Raw genomic sequence first — 23,209 nt, forward strand, 5'->3', positions numbered from 1 at the left:
TTTGGTTTGAAGGGTAGGATATGGCGTAAATTTACAGGGTATAGAGGAATAACACCTGAGTCCTCAGGAATGACAACGCATGGGGGGTATCATGGGTGAAACAGTATACTATGTTATGTCCATGGTACTGCTCATGTCTATAGGCGACGGTTACCACTTTCCATCAGGTGGACATTGTTTGCCATTCTAAGTTGTATGCCTCCCCCATAGAATGCCATAAGCAATGTAGTCACATGCAGAAATAAAAATGCAGATATAATATTAATAAAATTATATTTCAGAAAATTATGTCACAAAAGAGAAAATAAAATAGAGCTTAAATATAATTTGAAAAAAAAATACAATCTTACTCTAATGGCACGACTAAGTTACAACGTGATGTGCTGAATATATCTATAATAAACTTTGGACGGTAAATACGTAACATTGGACGGAAAATATATCATAATTTAAGGTACATAAGACAAATTACTGCTATTCTACATTCAATACTTGGGTCCGTTCACGATTCGTTATTAATAATGTTTACGAAAAACGAAACGTTCACATTTAAAAATCGAATCTTGATGTGGACTACATAAGGGTTGCCACAACAACAAAACTATTGCCACTTTAGCCATTTCCGAGCAAAATCTGGCAACATTTTTGGAATGTCAATAATAATTATATTTACTCTGTGATGTATATAGTAGGCAGGGGTAATATGGATATTGAGCCGATATCTATGTATTGGGTTTTCTGGACATTAATGACAGAAAAAGGTCATCATCCATTTCGATATCGCCCATATCGGTCGGATATCTATTTTCGAATAAGTTAAAAGTTTGTTATCCAATATTATTTGTTGGATAACAGACTTGACATATTCTTAATTGGACCAGTATATATATATATATATATATATATTTATTACCCATACCTACTGTGATGTCAGTGATATAAAAAAAAATTACAAGTACGTATACAAACTCAGCTTACGACTAATATAAGGTTTATATAAAAATATATATAAATTGGACGGAAACATTTACATTTCAGTTAAAATACCAATATACTTCACAGTGCCCATAATCTATTTTATATGTGAAACATAAATCACGCGTGAAACCAACAATAAACTGAAATATAGCTACAAAATGTACACTTGTATATAAGCGCTTAAGAATGTTCGTAAAAAAACAAGATAACATTTGAATTATTTGTCAATTTTCAAAAATAAAATAAAGTAATGCCTAAAGATTACAAAGTATTTTTTTTAATATTTCATACGTCAATCTGGCAGTCGTAATGCCAAACGCCTATATCTGTGGGTAAAGGTGTCCCTGAAAAATTTACACGACAAATCTAATATTCAGTTTTCATTCGTGTTTCAACCGTGAAGCAGTTGTGTTTGCATGACTGTGTTTCGGTTTGAAGGTGGGATATGGCGTGAATTTACTGGGTACAGAGGAATAACACCTGAGTCCTCAGGAATGGCAACGCATGGGGGGTATCATGGGTGAAACAGTATAGTCTGCTATGTCCATGGTACTGCTCATGTCTATAGGCGACGGTTACCACTTTCCATCAGGTGGGCCGTCAGCTTGTTTGTCATTCTAAGTTGCATAAAAAAAAAAAATTCAGACATTCCCTATGAGGCTGGCACAGTAGTATACCTAGGGTAGGTATACTGAAGCCTCAATAAAAATTAGAATAAAAAAAAATACTTTGTGCAAGACAATATGATAAAGATTTAGCCAACTTATTGCTTTTGAAATTTGAAGAACAGGAGAATCTACCATGAAATGAAAATCCGAATTTTCTGACTTAATTTCGCGTTTTTCCCAAACCAAAATTAGCCCAGTAGATGGAGTTTAACATTTCGTTCGTCATAAATCCTATCATAACAGTCCATATTAACGATATTTTAAACGTTATGTTTCATGTATTTTTAACATCAAATTTGTTGGTCCCGTTTCGAAAAACATTTCAGGGTAGGCCCTCAGATGAGTTTTTTTTCTTTTTTTATTTTAAAATCTCTCGCACACTCTACACAAATAATAAAAATAAATTATGGGCGGTGAATGTTAAGAAACCTTAGTTATACTTATATAACTAACTTACACTAACTTCAGCCTTCAAAACGTTAATTTAGTTGAGATTTCTCTTTTATTTATAATACTATGTGTTATTGAAATAAAGCATATTATTTCTATCATTTCCCGCTGTGATTAGCTTTACAGGCTTGCTTCACAAACTATTCAGGTAGCAAGACTCCAATAAGCCATAAGTTTTAAATCAATTTATGGTCGGTGACTGAAAATCGACGTCAAAATGACGAATAATTGCTACCTGGGCACCAATCTTAGTCATATAACAGTTCTATCCTAAGTATAAAACCTGTACTAGTATAAAGCCAGCCTTTAAAACAAAAATTGTGATTTTTAATACTATCATTTTCCATTAGGAAAAACTTCCTTGACCCATTTCACAAGTTACCAACCCTATAAAAACAGGGCTGGATTAACCACGTCAGGGCCCCCAGACAATGCACGACTCGCAAAAAAAAAAAAAACTAGTATAAACTTTATAAAATATACTTACAACAAACATTAACACTTAGTGTTAACTTTTGTTGTATTTACATTTACTTATACAAGTCTTTTGTGTTAATACCAATACAAGTCTTACAAACATACAAGCTCTTACGTGATCTACCAGTTTTGCGTAAATCATTATCAAATTTGAATGCGTACTGTCACTTGATAATATTCAACAATGTGAACAAATTGTTGTTGTAACACATTTTTAGGTCGTAAAAATTTTAAATAGTCTTCAAATTCTAAGTTTTACTTCACAATCTTATACTGTCACTTTGTATTAGTATAAAGACTTTTGTTCTACTTATATATACTTATACAAGTTTATAAAAATTGCATGTTTTGACTTCATACGATAATCTTTCATTTTTCGTTACTGTTAATACTTTTGTTGTACTTGTAATATTATGCACTTATACAAGTCTTACAAACTTGTAAGTTGGACTTTACACTTGCACTTGTATTTTCCGTTAGCGTCAACATTTTTGTTGTACTTATATGTACTTATAGAAGTCTTATAAAGTTACAAGTTTGTTGAATATACTTTGTTGTTTATTCTGTTGAGTACCATTTCCAAAACTTTGTCAGTATCTGCTCTTGATCTGAAACAGTATTTTTATTGTCATGTACAACCAGCAATAAAATTATTATAACTTTTCCATATTTGAGTCAAGATCTGTTTTCTATTGGTTTAAAATTTCGTAAATAAACATCATATTTAAATTCTAAGAATTACCGGACTGATTTTTATTTTTGCGCAATCAGGCCAATGTTGCCAGATAGGATATTTTTTTTTTGCAATTTTGGGTAAAAATATTTCTATTATTGCAATTTTGAAGAAAGGGATTAGTTGAAGTTTTTGGAAAAAAATGAAATGTGAAGCAATTTTTTGGGAGTTTCAATATTTACAAACCGTGTACAGTAATACACAAATGTATAATATATAATATATCAATGAAGGATATCAAGTGAAGTACTCAGTGTAGGGGACGGCATTTTTTCGTCGTTCACAAAATAGTTTTATGGTAAAAAACCTAGTAAAAAAACTACACAGGTTTATGATTAGGTAAAAGTTAAGGAAATTTTATCAATTTCAAAATTAAATGAACGGCCCCGAATAAACTCGATTCTAGCCAAGCAATCTCGACAAAATACACGTAAATCAATCCAGTTACTGTTACAACTAAAATATGAACAACAAATATCTCTATTATTAATAAAAAAAAACTAAATCCAACAAACCTACTAGGCTGTGTTTCGGTTTGAAGGGTGGAATATGGCGTGAATTTACAGAGTACAGAGGAATAACACCTGAGTCCTCTGGAATGGCAACGCATGGGCGGTATCATGGGCGAAACAGTATACTCTGTTATGTCCACGGTACTGCTCATGTCTATAGGTGACGGTTACCACTTTCCATCAGGTGGGCCTTCAGCTTGTTTACCATTCTAAGTTGTATAAATAAAAAAAAAACCTTCTTTAACTATTAGTCTTGTCACTGTCATTCAAATTGACAATTCATCGCAAAAAAAGGACAAAACATTTCAATAGCTAAAATATTTTTATAAGATGTTTTTTTTAGAATAAAGTCTACGAAATAGTACGAGACTTACTTATAACGCTAGTACAACATGATCGCCCCGTTGACCTTCTCCTCCAGCGCCGGAGCTATGGTCTCCACGTCGCGGCCGTCCGACATAGCGACCAGGACGCATATGTCGTTGATGAATGCAGCCACAGCCGCTGCCACTACCAACCTGGAAATATAGGAAAGCATTTGGATGATTTTAAGCAACAAAGATTTCTATCTAATTTCAGTGAATATACATAATACTGGCTTGTATTGAATTTGGATACTAGAGCTTAAAAAGCTTTACAAAGTCATTCTGAGAGAGCATTTTTTTTATACAACTTAGAATGGCAAACAAGCTGACGGCCCACCTGATGGAAAGTGGTAACCGTCGCCTATAGACATGAGCAGTACCATGGACATAACAGGGTATACTGTTTTGCCCATGATACCCCCCACGCGTTGCAATTCTTGAGGACTCAGGTGTTATTCCTCTGTACCCAGTAAATTCACGCCATATCCCATCCTTCAAACCGAAACACAGCCATGCAAACACAACTGCTTTACGGTTGAAACACGAATGGGACAGAGGTACCCAAGCAATCGACTTATGTACAAAGTCTCCCTCTGGTAGCTGTCAGTAGATTGCTCCTTAAAACGTAAAATTTCACAAGATACTATCTGATTATGGCTGTTATGAAATAGCCGACTGTAGATAACGATAGAAGACAAAAAATACAGTTGTCTGCATGGCTATGTTTTGGTTTGAAGGGTGCGATATGGCGTTAATTTAAGTCCTCGGGAATGGCATGTGAGGTATCATGGGCATTTTACTCTGTTATGTCCATGGTACTGCTCATGTCTATAGGCGACGGTTACCACTTTCCATCAGGTGGGCCGTCAGCTTGTTTGCCATTCTAAGTTGTATAAAAAAATTCAGTAAACTTTAGAAAAGTTGATGTCTTCAGAGAGTATTTTACAAAATGGTTCGATATTTTAGGGACGTCCGCCTTTCTAGGGATTTGGAAGTTAAAGGCACAGTTAAGAGGTCCACGGGACTTAAATAGGGGTCACACTTTTTGAAAATGACCCACTTTCTTATCAATTATTAGGTGATTATTATTAAAAAAAAAATATTGGCAAAGACAAGATATTTTTAATTTTGATACTCACCAGAAAGACAGTCCCAGTTCAGCCATGCCGTCTGAAGACCACGCGTTGTCCAGGTCTTCAACGGACATGACGTTGTGCTGCAGCCTCAGGAAGTACTCTGTCAGCCATACTGATATCGCTCCCAGGATGAACAGCACTGAAATAATTATACGCAACAATTTCATTACTTTTTTTTTCTTTCTTTGTTACTTCCCTAGCTTTTTTTATACAACTTAGAATGGCAAACAAGCTGACGGTCCACCTGATGGAAAGTGGATGGAAACCGTCGCCTATAGACATGAGCAGTACCATGGACATAACAGAGTATACTGTTTCGCCCATGATACCCCCCATGCGTTGCCATTCCTGAGGACTCGGATGTTATTCCTCTGTACCCTGTAAATTCATGCCATATCCCACCCTTCGAACCGAAACACAGCCATGCAAATATATATATATATTAGAATTAAAACAAATTAGAATAAATAGAAGAATAGAAGAACTAGTTGTCGGCCCACCTGATAAAAAGTCTTAACCATGGCCTATAAACAGGAATAGTACTCAGAAACGCCAGATAGGCCGAGGATGGCTACGATATGTACGTATGTTCTCACCAGCCAATGAATTAGCAATAAGCATGGGTCGCGGCGAGCAGCGGCAGCGCGCGGCGGACGCGAGCGCGGCGAGTACGCAGGCGCCGCCCGCCGCCGCCAGCGCGGCCGCCAGCTGCGCCGCCGCGCCGCACCACGACCAGCGCCGCGCCGGGTGCGTGCCCGCCTTCACTGCGAACACGGGCCACGGACATCGTTTTTATTCAATGGATTATATTTGTATCCCACATAGGGTTGCCATCGCTAAAATTTTTCAACCAGGACAAGACGCGTGAAAAGCCCGGATTTTAGAGCCCAGAGCTTGGACATATCAACGGATTTTTTTAAACATTAGCGATTAAACTAAATCATAGACGTATCCATTTAGAAACTATGCTTTTATATGATTTGTGTCATAATAGATATGACTGTAGTCCAATTATCAATAAGTTGTGTTATAGAATACCCACTAGAGTGCATTGCCGTTATCCAAAGTCTTTGCCACTAGCCGCTGTTGTACAAATTCTGGAAAACGGTCACCTTTGTATAGACTTGTGAATTCATATAACACTTTATTTAATGATGTTGATATTATTAATGAATGCCCAAGCACTTTTAAAAAGCTAATCTCTAAAAGATTCATGTAATTTTTAGCTGTTCTTGTTTGCCCTCCGGGTGATGATGATGATGTTTTAAGAAGGATGCAGCTGCCCATTTCTAGACCCTTCGTCTGTGTCGTAAGGTGCTGCTAAGTTCCCTTAGTCGCCTCTTACTACACCCACGAGAAAGGAAGGGGTAGCCCATTCTATGACGTGACATACACGGCTAAAACTATAGGGTTCAAAGATATAACACCTCAGCCCTCAGGAGCGACAGCGCATGAAGGAAGTCATGAATGACACAGTGTATTTTCCATTAAGTGAGCTGTCAGCTTGTTTGCCATTTTTAGTTGCATAAAAAAAATCCTGACAACTACCTTGATAAATTAGACGACCGTCGTATATTAGAAACTCTACCAAGCCTAATCCTCGTATATTGGAGGGAAAGGGATTATTAGTAATGGGGTCAAATAGCCCTATTACTAGCAATATACCCTGCCAGGTCGGTCTCCACGTGGTTCCCCCTGGAAACCATCGTGGCTAATTCTAGTTTAATTCTAGCTAACTGACCTACTTTCATCTTCATCTGTCATCCCTCACTGGTGCCCCGCCAGTGAATACCAATAACGCAGACGGGGTTACCATACCATTATCACCCATTAAAAAAAATCCTTGTATATTTCATCTGAATCAGACAAATTTCAAGAACTGGTTTTTCTCGAAACTAAGGCTTAGTTAGGGGGAATTATGTAACCACCACTCAGACGCTGTCATATCGACCGTTCGACCTTAATTGTTAATGTTATGACACATAACACAATGCCTTTATATGTCACGCCTGCGTAAGTCCAACCATTACTCTTAACTACAGGTAATGTCACGCTATGCTTAACTGGAATTAGAGTTATTAACTTGCTGACATCGGGGGAGAAGGGTTAGTAATGCGGATTGCCAATCCCATTACTAGTAATATACCCTGTCAGGTGGATCTCCATGGACCCCCTGGAAACCATCGTGCTGATTATTACAAGTTATTACGATGGGCTAAGTGATCTGCCTTTTCGCGTTCTCTTATGATCCCTCACTGGTGCCCCGTCAGTGTATACTAATAAAGCAGGCGGGGTAACCATTCAATTATCATTCATTAAAAAAACTTGCTGACATCGACTAGTGACTAGATACGGCACCCAATCGACTTGCTAGAACTAAATCTAGCAAGTTTAAGGTAGTTCATAACTTTAAATTACCCAAGTGTGGAACGTCTCGATTGTCTTTCAATTTTGAAAAATAAAAAGATCAATTTTCAATATTCCTGAATTAATGTATTATTTAAAAAATACTCTGTTAGCAAACGTTAACCATGCAAATATATTTTTATTAAACTGTCACCAAAAATTTGGATTTTGATGGCAAATATATATTTAAAAAATTCTACAGCAAAATATAAAATAGATGCAAAATGTAGTTCTAACAAAATAGATCTTGTTGTCTGGCATTAAATGGATTTGAAATAAACCCAAGTGAAGTGAATGAAAGTCGCCTGTGGTCCCGGCATAGAATAGGCCACCCCTTCCTTTCCCATGGGTGTCGTAAGAGGCGACTAAGGGAGGGCGAAGGATGGACAGCAGCGTCCCTCTTAAAACATCTCCAAAGCCTAACTGCGGTTACCAATCCGTCTGCTATTAATTACAACTTAATACCTCCACGCGTTTCTAAAAAAAATGTCTTGACAGACGAACGGATTGATGGACGAACAGGCAACGAAGTGATTCTATAAGGGTTCAGTTTTTTTTACTTTGGAGGTAAGTTATAAGTTTGTTACCGAAAACGAAGCAAAGGAATTTTGTAGCGTACCAATTATACCGTCTAAAACTACGTTAACCGATATATTTTCGTTAACATAACATTTCTTGACAATAAATTGAGAAACAAAACTTACCGCTAAAGTCATGGTTTCTCCATCCGTACCCATAGTTGAGCTCCTTGTGACCTTCGAACAATCCAAAACTGATTCTGCCCTCTGACTCGAGAGGGTTCGAGGTCCTTCGAGCCCTCGCGTCTATCCAGTGGGTAGTTCCCAGCGACGCTACAATCAATGCTATACATAGGCACGACCCGAAGAAGGTCGCGAAAATCATCGATCGTTTAAATAGATTGAGCTTCATCTTGGTCCGCACCACTTTCACTTGAACAAGTTCGACCGTCGCCCCCTAGATGGCGTTACGTCACATCGTTTGTTTACCGCCGTTTTTCGCTTCGATTGCTCTTTTTACGATAATTTCTAACTATTCAGCTTGTGAGAGCCCGCGTGAGATAGATTCATTGTATTATTTCTCGACGAGTCGATCATAACCGCGTCTTCTTTTGTCCTGTTTCTTCACACGACGTTTTCAAAAGAAAATCTGAAACAAGAAGAAAAATTATCGTTTTAAATGTGAATATTAGTATCTTTATAATACCCACATTGTAATTATTCTTCGAAGTTTGAAAACTAAGAGACAATAAAATTTATAGACAACTTATGTAAGCGTTGCTTTATATTTTTACACTAGCTGTATCCCGCAGCTACGTCTGTAGTCGTATAATTATGCTGAATAGCCTATATAACCTTCCTTAAAAAATGAGCTATCAAATGCCAAAAGAATTTTTCAATTCTGACTCCGACTAATAGTTTCAATGACAATATACTTCGTCCGCGCGTCGGGAGATCTTTACTGACTGGGATAAAAATTAGCCTATATCCTTCTGCATCCCATATAGCACATATATACCAGATTTCATACTAATTAGTAAAGACGTTAAAGGGCTATAAAGCAACAAAAAAATAAACGCCCGAATGTTAGGGCCTATACAATATGCTGGCTGAAACAGCAAACGTTAACATAACCTGACACCCCTAGTGTTGCAGGCGTCCATAGGCTACAGTGACCGTTTACCATCAAACAGATTGTATGTTTGTTTACCACCTTCGTGATATAAAAAAAAACTAACGATGTCTCCTATCAGTTCAATCAAATTAGTCATTTCATATTACTAATGACATTTAGGACACCCATACCGTGTGATCCCGGCATAGAATGAGCCACCCCTTCCTTTCCCATGGGCGAGTAAGGCGAAGTAAAATAAAGTAAGAGGCGACTAAGGGAACCTAATGGCCGAAGGATGGTTAGTAGCGGTCCTCTTAAAACATCAAAACCTAGGTGTAGAACGAATCCGTTGGGATTCTGGTAGACTACGAAAAGGCCCCCGGGATCCCAACACTAGAGCGCGGCGAGGAATACCGTGGTGGTTTTTAGCCGGTAGGAGTCTGGCAGTACCCACACATCTTCCGCGGGGATGTGGGTCTGCATGATGCATTTTCCCCACGAAAAAAAAAGGTATAGAACGAATAATGTGTATACCACTCATCTTGTTTTGTTGTATTTCGATTATCTCGATGTTGACAACCCTGGTAATGTGTCACGATACGTTAGCAGCACGCAAAGCCAAGAAACCTGTATTATTGACCTAATGCCACAGTGCAACTCTTTGGCACGCATTACGCAGTAAACGACCTGGTATCACAAAGTACACATTTTTTATTATTTAAGCCGTCAACTGCCCAAGTGTCCATTGCTGGACATAAGCCTTCCCCATAAGGGGAGTTTTGTCAGTAGTAGCCACGCTTGGCAGGCGGGTTGGCATTCGCAGTTAGGCTTTTAGAGATGTTTTAAGAGATACGCTGCTGCCCATCCCTCGCCCTCCCTTACTCGCCTCTCACGACACCCACGGGAAAGTTAGGGGCAGTCTATTCTAAGCCGAGGCACACATGGCCAACAGTATACATTAGGGATGGATAATATATTTCTATATATATAATATTCTATATATAATATTCTATATATAACTATATATTTATATAACTATATACAATATTAACTATATATTTCAGTTACAATATCCATATAAGGTTCCATAAATGAATATGTTAAAAGTATGCTATTCAATATTATTTTTTGGAAAATAGATATTTGAAAATAGATATCCGACCAATATCGCAATAGGTGATGACGTTTTATGCACCATCAACGTCCAAAGTGTACCCAATATATAAATATCGGATCAATATCCATATTACCCATCAAGTATGTATACTATGTATCATAAGAATGAAGCCTCTATTTTTTGCGGGATTCTAGATCCTATTTAATATTTTATTTTATTTTTATTTTATCTTTATTTGGTCTACTAGCAATTGTTACACTGATAAGATTTAATATTAAAATTACTGTCTATTTATACTTAGTGTACAATCATTTTAAAGGAAACACAGCATGCTAATTAACATCATAAATGTGAAAGTTTGTAAACATATTTGGATGTTTGTTACTCAATTACTCTTAAATGGATAAACGTATTTGAATAAAATTAGGTATATAGATTGGTTACTTAATTTTTTTTAATGGAAAGGTCAATCGACTTGCGCTATCCGGTATACGTAGAAGGGGCATCAGTAAGTGGCGATAGGTGAGGACGAAAGCAGGTCAGTTAACCCATCGTGACGAATACCACTAGAATTAACCACGATGGTTTCCAAGCGGAGCCGCGTGGAGGTCGATCTGATACTGCTACCAATTGGGCTGTTAGACTCTATTGCTAACAATCCCTTTCCCCAACAAATTGGTTAGTTATGCTGACTCAATAATACAGTATACATTACATACTGATGCGCGAGCGAAACCGCCAAAAACAGCTAGTAATTATATAAACAACGAATATATATAAATATGTATGATTTTAATCACACATCCAAATAGGATTAGATGACATTTCAATTGCTCTTTGTGCCCCAAGGTTGTTCTCGTATGGTCTAATTTATTTGAACTATGTTCATGTCAAAAGAAATAAATATGGTATGTATCTAAATAAGTATGCAACTGACGTAAATGCAATTTGTCTGCCTATTAAAAAAAAAACAATCATTTGTTTGATCGATAGGTTGATTGATTTATTTGTAGGCACGTCTAGCAGTTCTAGTACATGCGTGACACATTTATTATATAATTGGTAACGAGTAATTTAAACACTTACGACTCAACAGTGAGATAGTAACGAAGTGTTCCCAATTTCTTTTGTACTACTCACTGTTTTTTTAATACTTTTCAACTTCTGCGTTTCATTTAATAACTTCGATCAATTTTTATTCTTTTTTTAAATTAACATGGAAATGGTATAATCGGTATAGGTACTTTTAATAGACGAATATGGAACGGTAACCCGGCCTGCGCTAACGGTATACGCTGGCAGGGCACCAGTGAGGGAAGATAGATGAGACTGAAGCTGGTCAGTTGGCACATTGTGACGAATTAAATAATTAATCACTGTGGTTTCCAGGTGAAACCGCGTGAATGTCGACCTGATAGGGTATATTGCTAGCAATAGGTTTGCTCATCTTTATTACAATAATCCCTTCCATCTTCAAGCAATATAGATGCATTGACGAGGTACCAAAAAGACAACAAGGAGTGATAAGTGAAGATAAAATCGACTGCTCAGATCAGTGGCGTCCAAACTCCAAAATCCAAACGTGGCGAAGTCACTAAGAGTTGACCACGATGGTTTCCAGTGGATACGCACGAAGTATGGCGTGAATTTACAGGGTACAGAGGAATAACACCTAAGTCCTCAGAGTGGTAACGCATGGGGGTATCATGGGCGAAACAGTATACTCTGTTATGTCCATGGTACTGCTCATGTCTATAGGCGACGGTTATCACTTTCCATCAGGTGGGCCGTCAGCTTGTTTGCTATTCTAAGTTGTATATATATATAAAAAAAAGAAGTAATTGCTAGTAATGTGGACTAGTGACCCCTTTGCTAGCAATATACTCTGACAGGTCAACCTTCTCACGGTTCCCCCTAGAAACCAACGTGATTTATATTTTATATAAATAAAATTAAAAAAAATCTATTTTTTTATTGGGTGATAATGGAGTAGTAACCCCACCCGCGCTATCGGTATACACCGGCGGGGCACCAGTGAAGGATGATAGGTGAGGATGAAGCAAGTCAGTTAGCCCATCGTGACGAATTCAACAAGAATTCACGATGGTTTCCAGGGGAAACCACGTGGAGATCGATCTAATAGGGCATTTTGTTAGCAATGGAGCTGTCAAACTCCATTGCCAGCAATCCCTTTCCCCCATCCCCACCTACACCCCCACCTATTAACCCTCACTGGTGCACCGTCAGCGTACACCGACAAAAAAAGAGATGATTCTATATTAGTGTAATCGTGCGAGAGAGGAAGTATCTTGAAAAAACGCATGGTAGAAAATCACCACTCAACCAGATGGTCGATATAGATCTTTAGGAATAGGAGCAATAGTGCTTTCCAGATAGTATTTATCTAGTTTTTCATTGTACTAATGTTAGAGAACAGATAAGATGAGTAAATTACTGTGATGCTATCAATATTTTGTTCTCCGTTTGAGAAAAACTGTAATTACACCACCATCTTGTAGATGTGTGGAATAATTACTGGCACACCCATTAAATTAGGGTTGTCAACCAGCGACATTAAAAAATAATTTATTTCTTAACATAAATGTTTTTTTAAAGATTGTGTTCCACAAAAAAAGAAAACCAACTACAATTGAAACATAACTATGTAGATATTATGATCTAAAAATTAAACTAATAAAGTGATTTTGATAAAATTTTTAAAGGACTAATCCTTTTAGATAAAAAAGAATTTTTGCTAAACGATTTAGAAGTAACAGAGTTATGAGGTAACAAACATGAAAAAGTACACCAATTTATAACCATTTAAAAAAATGGTTATAAATTGGTGTACTTCAGATATTCCAAGATGAATACTCTGATCTTAACTAGATACAATATCCTTTTATGAGATTAGCGATTTATGAGAATTTAGATACATATAAGAGATTTATGAGAGAGCTAATTATGAGATATAACATTAGAAAGTTAAATTTACAATTACAATATGATTTAACTAATCATATTGTAATTGTAAATTTAACTTAGAATTATTTTGTTTAATGTAAGCGAATAAGTGTGCATGTAAATATTTGAAACGTTTTCAAACATACTTTTATGTTTTAGGTACACTATCGGAACTTAACGCGACGATAATTGCAGGTAAATAGTACCTACATACCTGACTTTTATTGCTGATTTATTATTACTTTTATTATTAAGTCCCAATTGTATTTAAAATATGTGCCAACAACGTAAAAGTTTAAAATTATCTTAATTTTTATATTTTTAACCAATGTTTTTATGAATATGTTTATAACGTTCCGTGTTTACATTCAAAGTGATTTTAAAGAAATCGTTAAAAAGAAATTTGTATCTAATTAATAATATAAAACGTTATTTAATTTCTATTCAAAGAACAAAGTGCCCCTGGCAATCTTAAAACAATATAAAAAGTATTTAACATGTTGTAAATGCAATGAATTAAACATGGAATCACGCGTGCCTCGAGTAGAAATCATATAGCCATAGAGTGGATAGTAGGATAGTCAAGTTTGTGTTTTACCGACATCAAAAACGACCAATTCCCTTTAAACATCTATATTTATGATAATATAAAAAGGAATGATTTTATATTTTTGTACGTTATTTTGTTTGTAATGGATAAATTCGAAAACTAATTTTAAAAAAACCTTTAATTTCTAATAAACTACATACAAGTAAGATAGGCTACATTTTTATACAACTTATAATGGCAAACAAGCTGACGATCCACCTGATGAAAAGTGGTAACCGTCGCCTATAGACATAAATAGTAATAACATAAAAAAGTCATCTAATTGACAACTTTATTTTTGAAATCGGTTAAAAATAAAAACATGCCACTTTTTAAAACCGTTATAAACCGTTTACCATTACATAACGTGGACCCCGGAACCCCTTACTCATTTACCCTATGGTAGGTCAACCTTGACAGTGCCTGTTCATCTGTCCCGTACCCAGTAAACGTTACGGTAGGGTAAGCATGGCTGACCACTCCGCCATAGTTTCATATTATGGTCCTCATTACCGTGAAGGTCATTGGTACACATGTGGTTATGGTGTTATAATACAATAGATGAAATGTTCTACAAAGTACTACAAATCTTTTGTTCTAAGGTTAATATTTGGTAAAAATGTTACCTTCATAAATAATATGTATTTAGACCACATGCATGTAAAGTTTACACTGTAAATAAATTTTTTTATACAACTTAGAATAGCAAACAAGCTGACTGCCCACCTGATGGAAAGTGGTAACAGTCGTCTATAGTCATAAGCAGTACCGTAGACATAACAGAGTATACTGTTTCGCCCATGATACCCACCCATGCGTTGCCATTCCTGAGGACTCAGGTGTTATTTCTCTGTACCCTGTAAATTCACTGCCATATCTCACCCTTCAAACTGAAACACAGCCATTCAAACACAATTGTTTCACGGTAGAAACACGGGGACAGTGATGTCCAAGCAAACGACTTTTGTACAAAGTCTCCCTCTGATAGGCAGTTTCTTTGGTGTCAAAACAGCTTCGAATAAAATTGTCATCTGTGGCCCCTGATTCTGTTCAAATGTTTCTGTATTTTAAACTACATTCAATTCCGTTCAACCATTTAATTGTGATTGATAAACAAACATCTTTAATAAACTTTCACATGTATAATATTGGTAAGTTATTTTCCATGGAAATTCTCATGCGATCGGACGAAAGAATAAAAAGGCGTTTGTCGAGCGAAGCGCAGAAAAATAACTACACATACATAAATATACATGAGATATAAACTTATGAGATGCAATGTATGTATATTTTCTATAATTTATACATTCACATATTGTATTCGTCACGAATATAATTACGCACGTTATTTCTACTATCATAGAGACGAGACACTGTTGTAACTTAGAAGGAAGTAGTTAACCATCCGACTTTTCCTGCAGTAATTCATATGAGGAAATGATCTGAGAACATTGCGAAGTCTGTGTAGGCACTGTAATGAGAATAATAGTGTTTTTATAGTACCATAAAACTAATAATTTACATACACAGTAGATAGCTACTTTGTATGTAAATTACTAGAGTTCTTACAATGTCATTTAATTGACTAGATGTTTGTTTGCAAAATATATATGTATGTATTAATACACACACGTACAGATATACTCACATACATGTAAGCACACACACCCAGCCTTTAAAATATCTCTAAAGCCTGACTGCGGTTGGCAATACGCCTGCCAACCGTGGCAATTACTGCCAACCTCCCCTCTCCCCCTTATAACCGCAGCTGCTTGGCAACAGAATTAAAACAGAACAATAATACTGCACACAAAGAAATTAATTTTATTCCTCGTAACTTGCCATCCACTATGTGGTTCTAACATAGAATGGGCCATATCTTCCATTCCCGTGGGTGGTAAAAAAAAACTGCAATAGTAGAGCCATTGCAACTTTACAGAACCTCAAAAGCATATTGCATCACTTAACAATAAACTTTCTAACAATAAACATTCAGCAATTTTTATGCGAATGTAATTCAATGTTTATGAGCGGTATCAAAATGGTAGATATTAAATTAAACGCTAGAGGTTCTATGAAAAATGTAATGACATTGTGAACGGTGCTTCATGTTGTCCGTGAATTATTGGGGTTCCGTCCATAAAAATGAAGATACAGAAATTTTTATAGAAAGAAAGAATTTATTCAGAGAATCATAAGACTCATAGAGTAAGAATTAAATTAAAAAAAAAATCTTAATTGAGAGGCAAAAGTTAGATGTTCCAGCAAGTTATCTCTATGTTCCATTTGTCTGCTAGATAGACTGTCATATCTCTCTGTTTACTGTATATCTGTCTATTTACTGTAATCTAGTAGTATTATTTTATTGTTACCCTATTCCCTTTGGCCACAACAGAATATCAGTGCTTTGCTCTTTTGAGGGCGAAGCAATAAACTGAGTTGTGACCATTTTGTATTGTTATGGCACACGCACAAAAGGAAAAATTGTACTTGGCTTTATGTATTTTTTTTGTAATCATTTATGTAATCTCGCTTTTTATGTATATCTGTATATGTTATAATTTGTGTGCAGTATGTAATGCAAATAAATTATATATATAATATAAAAGAAAAGCTAAGTGATATAACAGTACCAAGGAGATCTTTTATTCCCCAAAAACCAATAGAAAGAAAATAATATAGTATATTATTTCCTTCCATAAATCAAATTACTGCTTCCGTATAATTTATATTGCTATATAATTTAAATTCCGTATAATTTATATAACATAACTGTCAGTTTATTTTTCATCTACCTGTGTGAAGCCAGGTTTTTTTTTAAATGGGTGAGGATGGAATGGTAGCCTGCTTGTGCTGTGGGTAAATATTGGTGAGGCACCAGTGAAGGGTGACAGGTGAAGATGAAGGCGGGTTTGTTGGACCATAGTGACCAATTGAACCAGAATTAACCACTATGGTTTCCAGTGGGAACCGCGTGGATGTCAACCTGATAGGGTATATTGCTAGCAATGGGGCTATTAAATCTCATTACTAACAATCCCTTTTATTCCCTTTATTCCGCAACTATTGATAGATTTGTATGCGACTTGCACAGGGAGGCAGTTTACGAGTTAGGATAATTCATACTTAATTATAAAATGTTGTCGATTTCCATTCAAGTACTTTCAATTGACTATAAATGCTTATCGAAATGAATCAGTTATTACCAGAGGAAGATTTGGTACAAAAGTCGATTGCTTAAATACCTCTGTCCCATTCGTGTTTCAACCGTGAAGCAGTTGTGTTTGCATGGCTCTGTTTCGGTTTGAACGGTGGGATATGGCGTGAATTTACTGGGTACAGAGGAATAACACCTGAGTCCTCAGGAATGGCAACGCATCATGGGCGAAACAGTATACTCTGTTATGTCTATGGTACTGATCATGTCTACAGGCGACGGTTACCACTTTCCATCATTTGGGCCGTCAGCTTGTTTACCATTCTAAGTTGTATAAAAACAAAAACATAAATATCATTAGGATTTAGTACTTCAAAATGTAACCGAAATCCTACTATCAAAATCCTTTTTCAACCGACTTCAAAAAAGGAGAAGGTTCTCGATTCGGTTGTATTTTTTATGTTTGTTACCTCATAACTACGTCAGTTATAAACCAATTTGAAAAATTCTCTTATTATATGAAAGTATACACTTTCAAATTTGCCCCATAACAATTCTATTAAAATCAATTTAGTAGTTTAGTTTTAAAACAAAATATTTAGTTTTGGCACATTTGAGGTCAATTTCTTTTTATGGAACATGATCTTAAATCATATAGACTTATGTAATTAATTATATTATTATTATTTAATTATACTTACTTACTTATTGCTCATGACTCAAGTTTTTTTTGGAAAAAAATGTAAAATTTCATTAGTACAAGTGCTTTAAAATTATGTTCATATTTTTATTTATTTATTTATTAAAATAGTGATACATAGATAATAATGGATGGTAAAACAAGATAAGTCCTCTATGATCAACCCCATATATCGAGGTATACAAATTTGCAATTATATAAGAAAAAACAAATTGTATTATTAAAAAAAATCAACAATGTAACATTTACAGTAAAAAATTATAATATTATGGAAATTTATTACATTTATCTTCAAGGAAATCGTCAATTGAATAGCATGTTCTGGGTATTTTACTCTATATAGAGCTTGCATTTTTTAACATAATAATAAAATAATAATAAAATAAAAAAAAAAAACATAACTGCAATCAAAAAGTTACAAATCCTCTACTAACATATACATCCAACGATACCGAGCCATTCTTCACTATGCGATATACCGTTCATAATCGATTACATTGACTCAACACAATCGAACGGTTATATTAACTGTATTAAGTTAACCGCCCACCATTAACTCGGTATGGATAATTGTCTAACAACAAAACAGTTAACGTCTTCTAGTAAAATGGCGTATGTAGAATCCATCGCGGCGTGTAAGTATGAGTTTCAATAACCTAGAAACATGTATGTATGGACAAACCTTAATTAGTTATATTTAAAGGTTTTTTTCCACAACACAGGGGACAAACGAGCATGCGGCTCACCTGATGGTAAGTGACTATCGCCGCCCATGATCACCTACAACACCAACGGCATTGCAGATGTGCTGCCAGTCTTTTAAAAAGAAATATGCTCCTTCCTTTTTTCCTTGAAGGTTATGATGTTATTATACAATATTATGATATTATTATGCAATTTGCAAGTAAATAATAACGTTTGGCAATAAAAATAGAATGGTTAATTAAATCCAAATACACATTTAAAGACTACCACTCTAAAAAACTCAGTTCCAGCCTGTTTTTGTAACCCATTAGCAAAAACTGTATGGAATTCTAAAGATTAAATTAAAAAAAAAACCTCAGTTTCAAACTTAGATTATATAGATAGAGTATCTCCATACAAATGCTTCGAGAAAAGCGGGTCAACTTTTTCGTACAATTTTGCGTAATAAATAGTTATGAGTGATTCTTTTATAACTTCTATATTTATTTCGTTTTATTACAGAGCCGTAATGTCTCCACCTTTATACCCCATAATTTAACTTCCACATTCCAAAGTTAGGACATTATGCCATTTATGGATGTACTAGTTGTATCCCGTGAACTCATCACCGTAAACAGTTATATAAAAGTATGTTTTAAATTAGAATATAACCTATCCATGTACCAAATTTCATTCAATCCATTCAATAATTTTTGCGCGAAAGCGAAACAAGTATCCATCTAGACAAACAACCAAAGGGAGACTTTGTACAAAAATCGTCAGCTGGGGTACCTCTGTCTTATTCGTCCTTCTGCCGTGAAGCAATTGTATTTGCATCGCTGTATTTTGGTTTGAAGAGTGGGATAGGACAATGAAATTATAGGATACAGAGGCATGATACCTCCTCAGGAATGGCCACACAATAAACTGTTATGTCCATGGTACTGTTCATGTCAATAGGCGACGGTTACACTTTCCACCAGGTGGGCCTTGAGCATGTTTGTCATAAAAAACTTTCGTACACAAAACACTACTAGAATCGTCCGCACTGTCAAAGTGATTCGCTGCACAATTTCACGCAGCTCCGTCTCAATGGAGATCGTCATCATTCCTTGGATTTGCTAATCGCAAGTGAAACTGGGCGCTCGCAATTGAGACGTTTTGGTTGAATTTAATGATCAGTAGTTACGCTCTTTGAAAGCGGCGATTTCTAAATAGCGAACCATGGATGGATGTTTTCTTTTTCTTACGTTGATGATTTGCTTGGACGGAAATTGCTATTGTTGTTGACAACAGTGTTTTTTTTCAATTAAAATCAGTTTTGAAATTAATGACAATGTTATGAACGCTATAACTTTAATGGGGCATTTTTTATAAATAATAAGTCCTACACAATTTTTTGCTATTTGTTAGGTCCTCAAGTTTGAATACTGTATATTATGAGGAACAGGGAATAGTGTAGAGCACCCAGAACTAAACTAATTTAGAAAAGTCTGTTTCTAAAATTGGCCCGACAGGGAATCGAACCCGGGATCTCATTTAGGTATGCAAAACAACGTGTCCATCACTGTTGGCGTTGTTGTAAACTTAAAATGTCCACGTCTCGGCGACCATATTAGAGATCCACAGAACAGTGGGGTGATCTATTGCAGCCACTCAAATTAATTTGGTTTGTTATAAGAAAATATTTTCAAAAATCATATTTGTTTCCAGTTCGAAGATGTCTTTGCAAATTCCAAGTAACAAGGGCTTCAATCCAATCTTCTACTTTGTATTTTAAAGTAATGATGCCTGGCTTGATCTACGCTAAAATTATATTAAAAGCTGGTATCTTAGTAGTGATTAGTAACCTCTTAGCATCATACCCGCACAGTTACTTGCAGGTTGCGTAAAGAGAAAAAAAAAACCTAAACGTGACCAGAAATGTATACAGAAAAGAAGTCGAGAATTGCTAATTTATGCAAAGACGATAGGAATATCAAATTAATCAATCCGATTGGCTACCCTTTCTTAGCGTTGATGCTAAGGTCTAATAGATCTACGTGCCATAAATAATTGTTGGAACATTAAAAATTACTTTTTAAACGATTACATAATCATCCAATAGGTAAGCTACTCTTACGTAAAGACAATGAATACTTCGCGTGACCTCCGCCAAATGCGCATAAATCTATTAAAGGGAGATGGAAGATTTTCTAATAAAGGAAACTAGATGCTGTTACTAGTAATATAGGGTATATTGACGGCTGACGACTGCGCCGTCTCCCTATAGATACCATCGCTGTTGATTCTGAAATCGTCATAAATGTAAAATAGCTTATATGGATATACCACTCCATTTTCGTCCATTAACAAAATTTATAATTATAATAACTACATGACAAACATCGAAGCACTGAGACGAGAAATTGCTACTAATGTCAGAAAGAAAAATATTTACATTGATATACACATGATCCTATTAGAAACCATAGTGGCCAATTCCTGGTAAATTCATTACAATAGGCCAACCGACCTGAGGACCTACATACAAATGTTTTCCGAAAGTTCGGGATCTAACGAACCACAAATTTGATGTTAAATATTACATAATAAACATCGTTCAAAGATATTGAAAATGTTAAAATATTGTTCTTTTGGACTTTCATGGTAGGATTTATAACAAACCAAATGTTTAACTTCATTTACTGGGTTGATTTCGGTACGCATGAAAACACAAAATTGAGTCCGAAAATTCCGAATTTCATTTCGCGATATATTCCTTAATTTCATCCACATCTATCCCGCCAACATAAAATAGCGTACGCCGAGTTATTATCCAGTTTTCATCTATTTAAAAATCTATAGATTAACAAGCATCTAAACGAGTACACTACGTAAAACAACGAGCTGTGTAAGTACGCGGCCAGAAGTTTAAATAAACGTTACATCAACGGAAGAGAAAAAAGAAATGGCCTTCTCTGACGGAACTGTTACGCCACCTGTGACCGATTATGGTAAACAATCGTTGTGGAGTAATGTCGAACTTGGTTGACTTTTGAACGGACATTATCATGAAATAGTGTAAATTGTAAACTATACAAAAGATTTCCTACGATATTTAGCAACCGTTCCATTCTTTAGATTTAATGAATCGGTTATTACATGGTAGTTCGGTTCACATGGTTTATCTGTGTTTTTATTATTTATAATTGTAAGATTCACTGTTACATTTATAACATTTAAAAACCATAGACAAGAAACACACAGCTGTAGTTCCAGACGGAATAGCCAGACTGGGGTCGATTCTGCAAGGATTCGAGGATTTCGAGAGGCCTTTTCTCCAAACCTATGTGTAATATTAAAATTTCTATTTGATATCATAGCCAAATCTATATTCTAAAGATCTAACTACGATGTGTTGAATGTATATGAACAAAAATTGTAATAGATTTAAATCAAAATTATTATATATATATCATGGAAATAGAAGGATCTTGTTTCCTAATAAAAATATAAGATATTTCTAATTCATATTTACTACAACCTTACGAATTAATTAAGTTTGTTAATGATTTCTACCGTAAAAGTCAGAATACTGATACGTAGCATTTTGGTCTCAAACATCACCTCGCAACCATTATTGAATTTGTTTACAACTCCAATTTAAAAGCAAAGTTCGACTCTATTTATGCTACTAAACTCTTTATATTTGAAATCAAAATCCTCTCCATCGATAGTAGGCAGAGGGAACCTCTTGCTTCCTGCACTTTCATAAATCTCTCGACTCCTCTATCAGATAAAACATGCTGTATCTGATATATTTATCAAACTTTAACAAAATATATACATGTATGGGACAAACTTGAGACAAAATCGGGTCAGTCAATGATATACCATAAAATTACATGAAAAACAATTATAAAAATGTTAAATCTCCTTTTATGGAAATCTAAATTAATTAAAAACAACTTAGTTTTTTTATACAACTTAGAATGGCAAACAAGCTGACGTCCCACCTGATGGAAAGTGGTAACCGTCGCCTATAGACATGAGCAGTACCATGGACATAACAGAGTATACTGTTTCGCCCATGATAACCCCCATGCGTTCCCATTCCTGAGGACTCAGGTATTATTACTCTGTACCCAGTAAATTCACGCCATATCCCACCCTCCAAACCGAAACACAGCCATGCAAACACAGCTGCTTCACGGTTGAAACACGAATGGGACAGAGGTACCTAAGCAATCGAGCTCCACTTTTTGAGACATTTTGGTATATACGATTTTATCACTTGTCAACACGCAGTCATAAATTTAAATGCGATGCCCTGTTATTTAGATAAGTCGCTGTCGTGTTCATATATTGTGTCATGTTTGCAAATACGCAGTTGAATATATTAGCATTAATTTGTCTTAGTTATTACAAAGGTGAAATTCTTGGTAACAATTATTTGGCACAAAACCGACGATGATCAATGTCGAAAGATATAGGTATATTGGGGCTATTCAAATGGTTTTAGTCTATAGAAAATCCCCCAAATGACTGTCAAGACTCTTATACATAAAGGTTTCAAAAATAGATTCAATTCTTAAGAAAACAATGCAAATTGTAGAAATTCAATATTACGATTTATTTTATTAAGCGAATTTTAATAGA

At 35.4% G+C, this 23,209-nt stretch overlaps 1 protein-coding gene across 1 annotated transcript in view; it reads right to left on the reverse strand.

Annotated features, from left to right (window-relative positions):
- Positions 1-256: 256 nt before the first annotated feature.
- LOC113513499 (uncharacterized) overlaps positions 257-23,209 on the reverse strand; it is a 29,982-nt gene continuing 7,029 nt past the window's right edge. Inside the window, exons 2-6 of the mRNA XM_052896833.1 lie at positions 8,430-8,892; positions 5,916-6,083; positions 5,323-5,458; positions 4,193-4,336; positions 257-3,181 (exon numbers count right to left, since the gene is read on the reverse strand). Of these exons, the coding sequence (XP_052752793.1) occupies positions 4,201-4,336; positions 5,323-5,458; positions 5,916-6,083; positions 8,430-8,655 (666 nt within the window). The 5' untranslated portion in view covers positions 8,656-8,892 and the 3' untranslated portion in view covers positions 257-3,181; positions 4,193-4,200. The remainder of the gene's footprint in view (positions 3,182-4,192; positions 4,337-5,322; positions 5,459-5,915; positions 6,084-8,429; positions 8,893-23,209) is intronic.

The sequence above is a fragment of the Galleria mellonella genome, unplaced genomic scaffold (assembly GCF_026898425.1).
Source record: "Galleria mellonella isolate WM207_F2 unplaced genomic scaffold, CSIRO_AGI_GalMel_v1 utg35, whole genome shotgun sequence".
NCBI classification, from domain to species: Eukaryota; Metazoa; Arthropoda; class Insecta; order Lepidoptera; family Pyralidae; genus Galleria; species Galleria mellonella.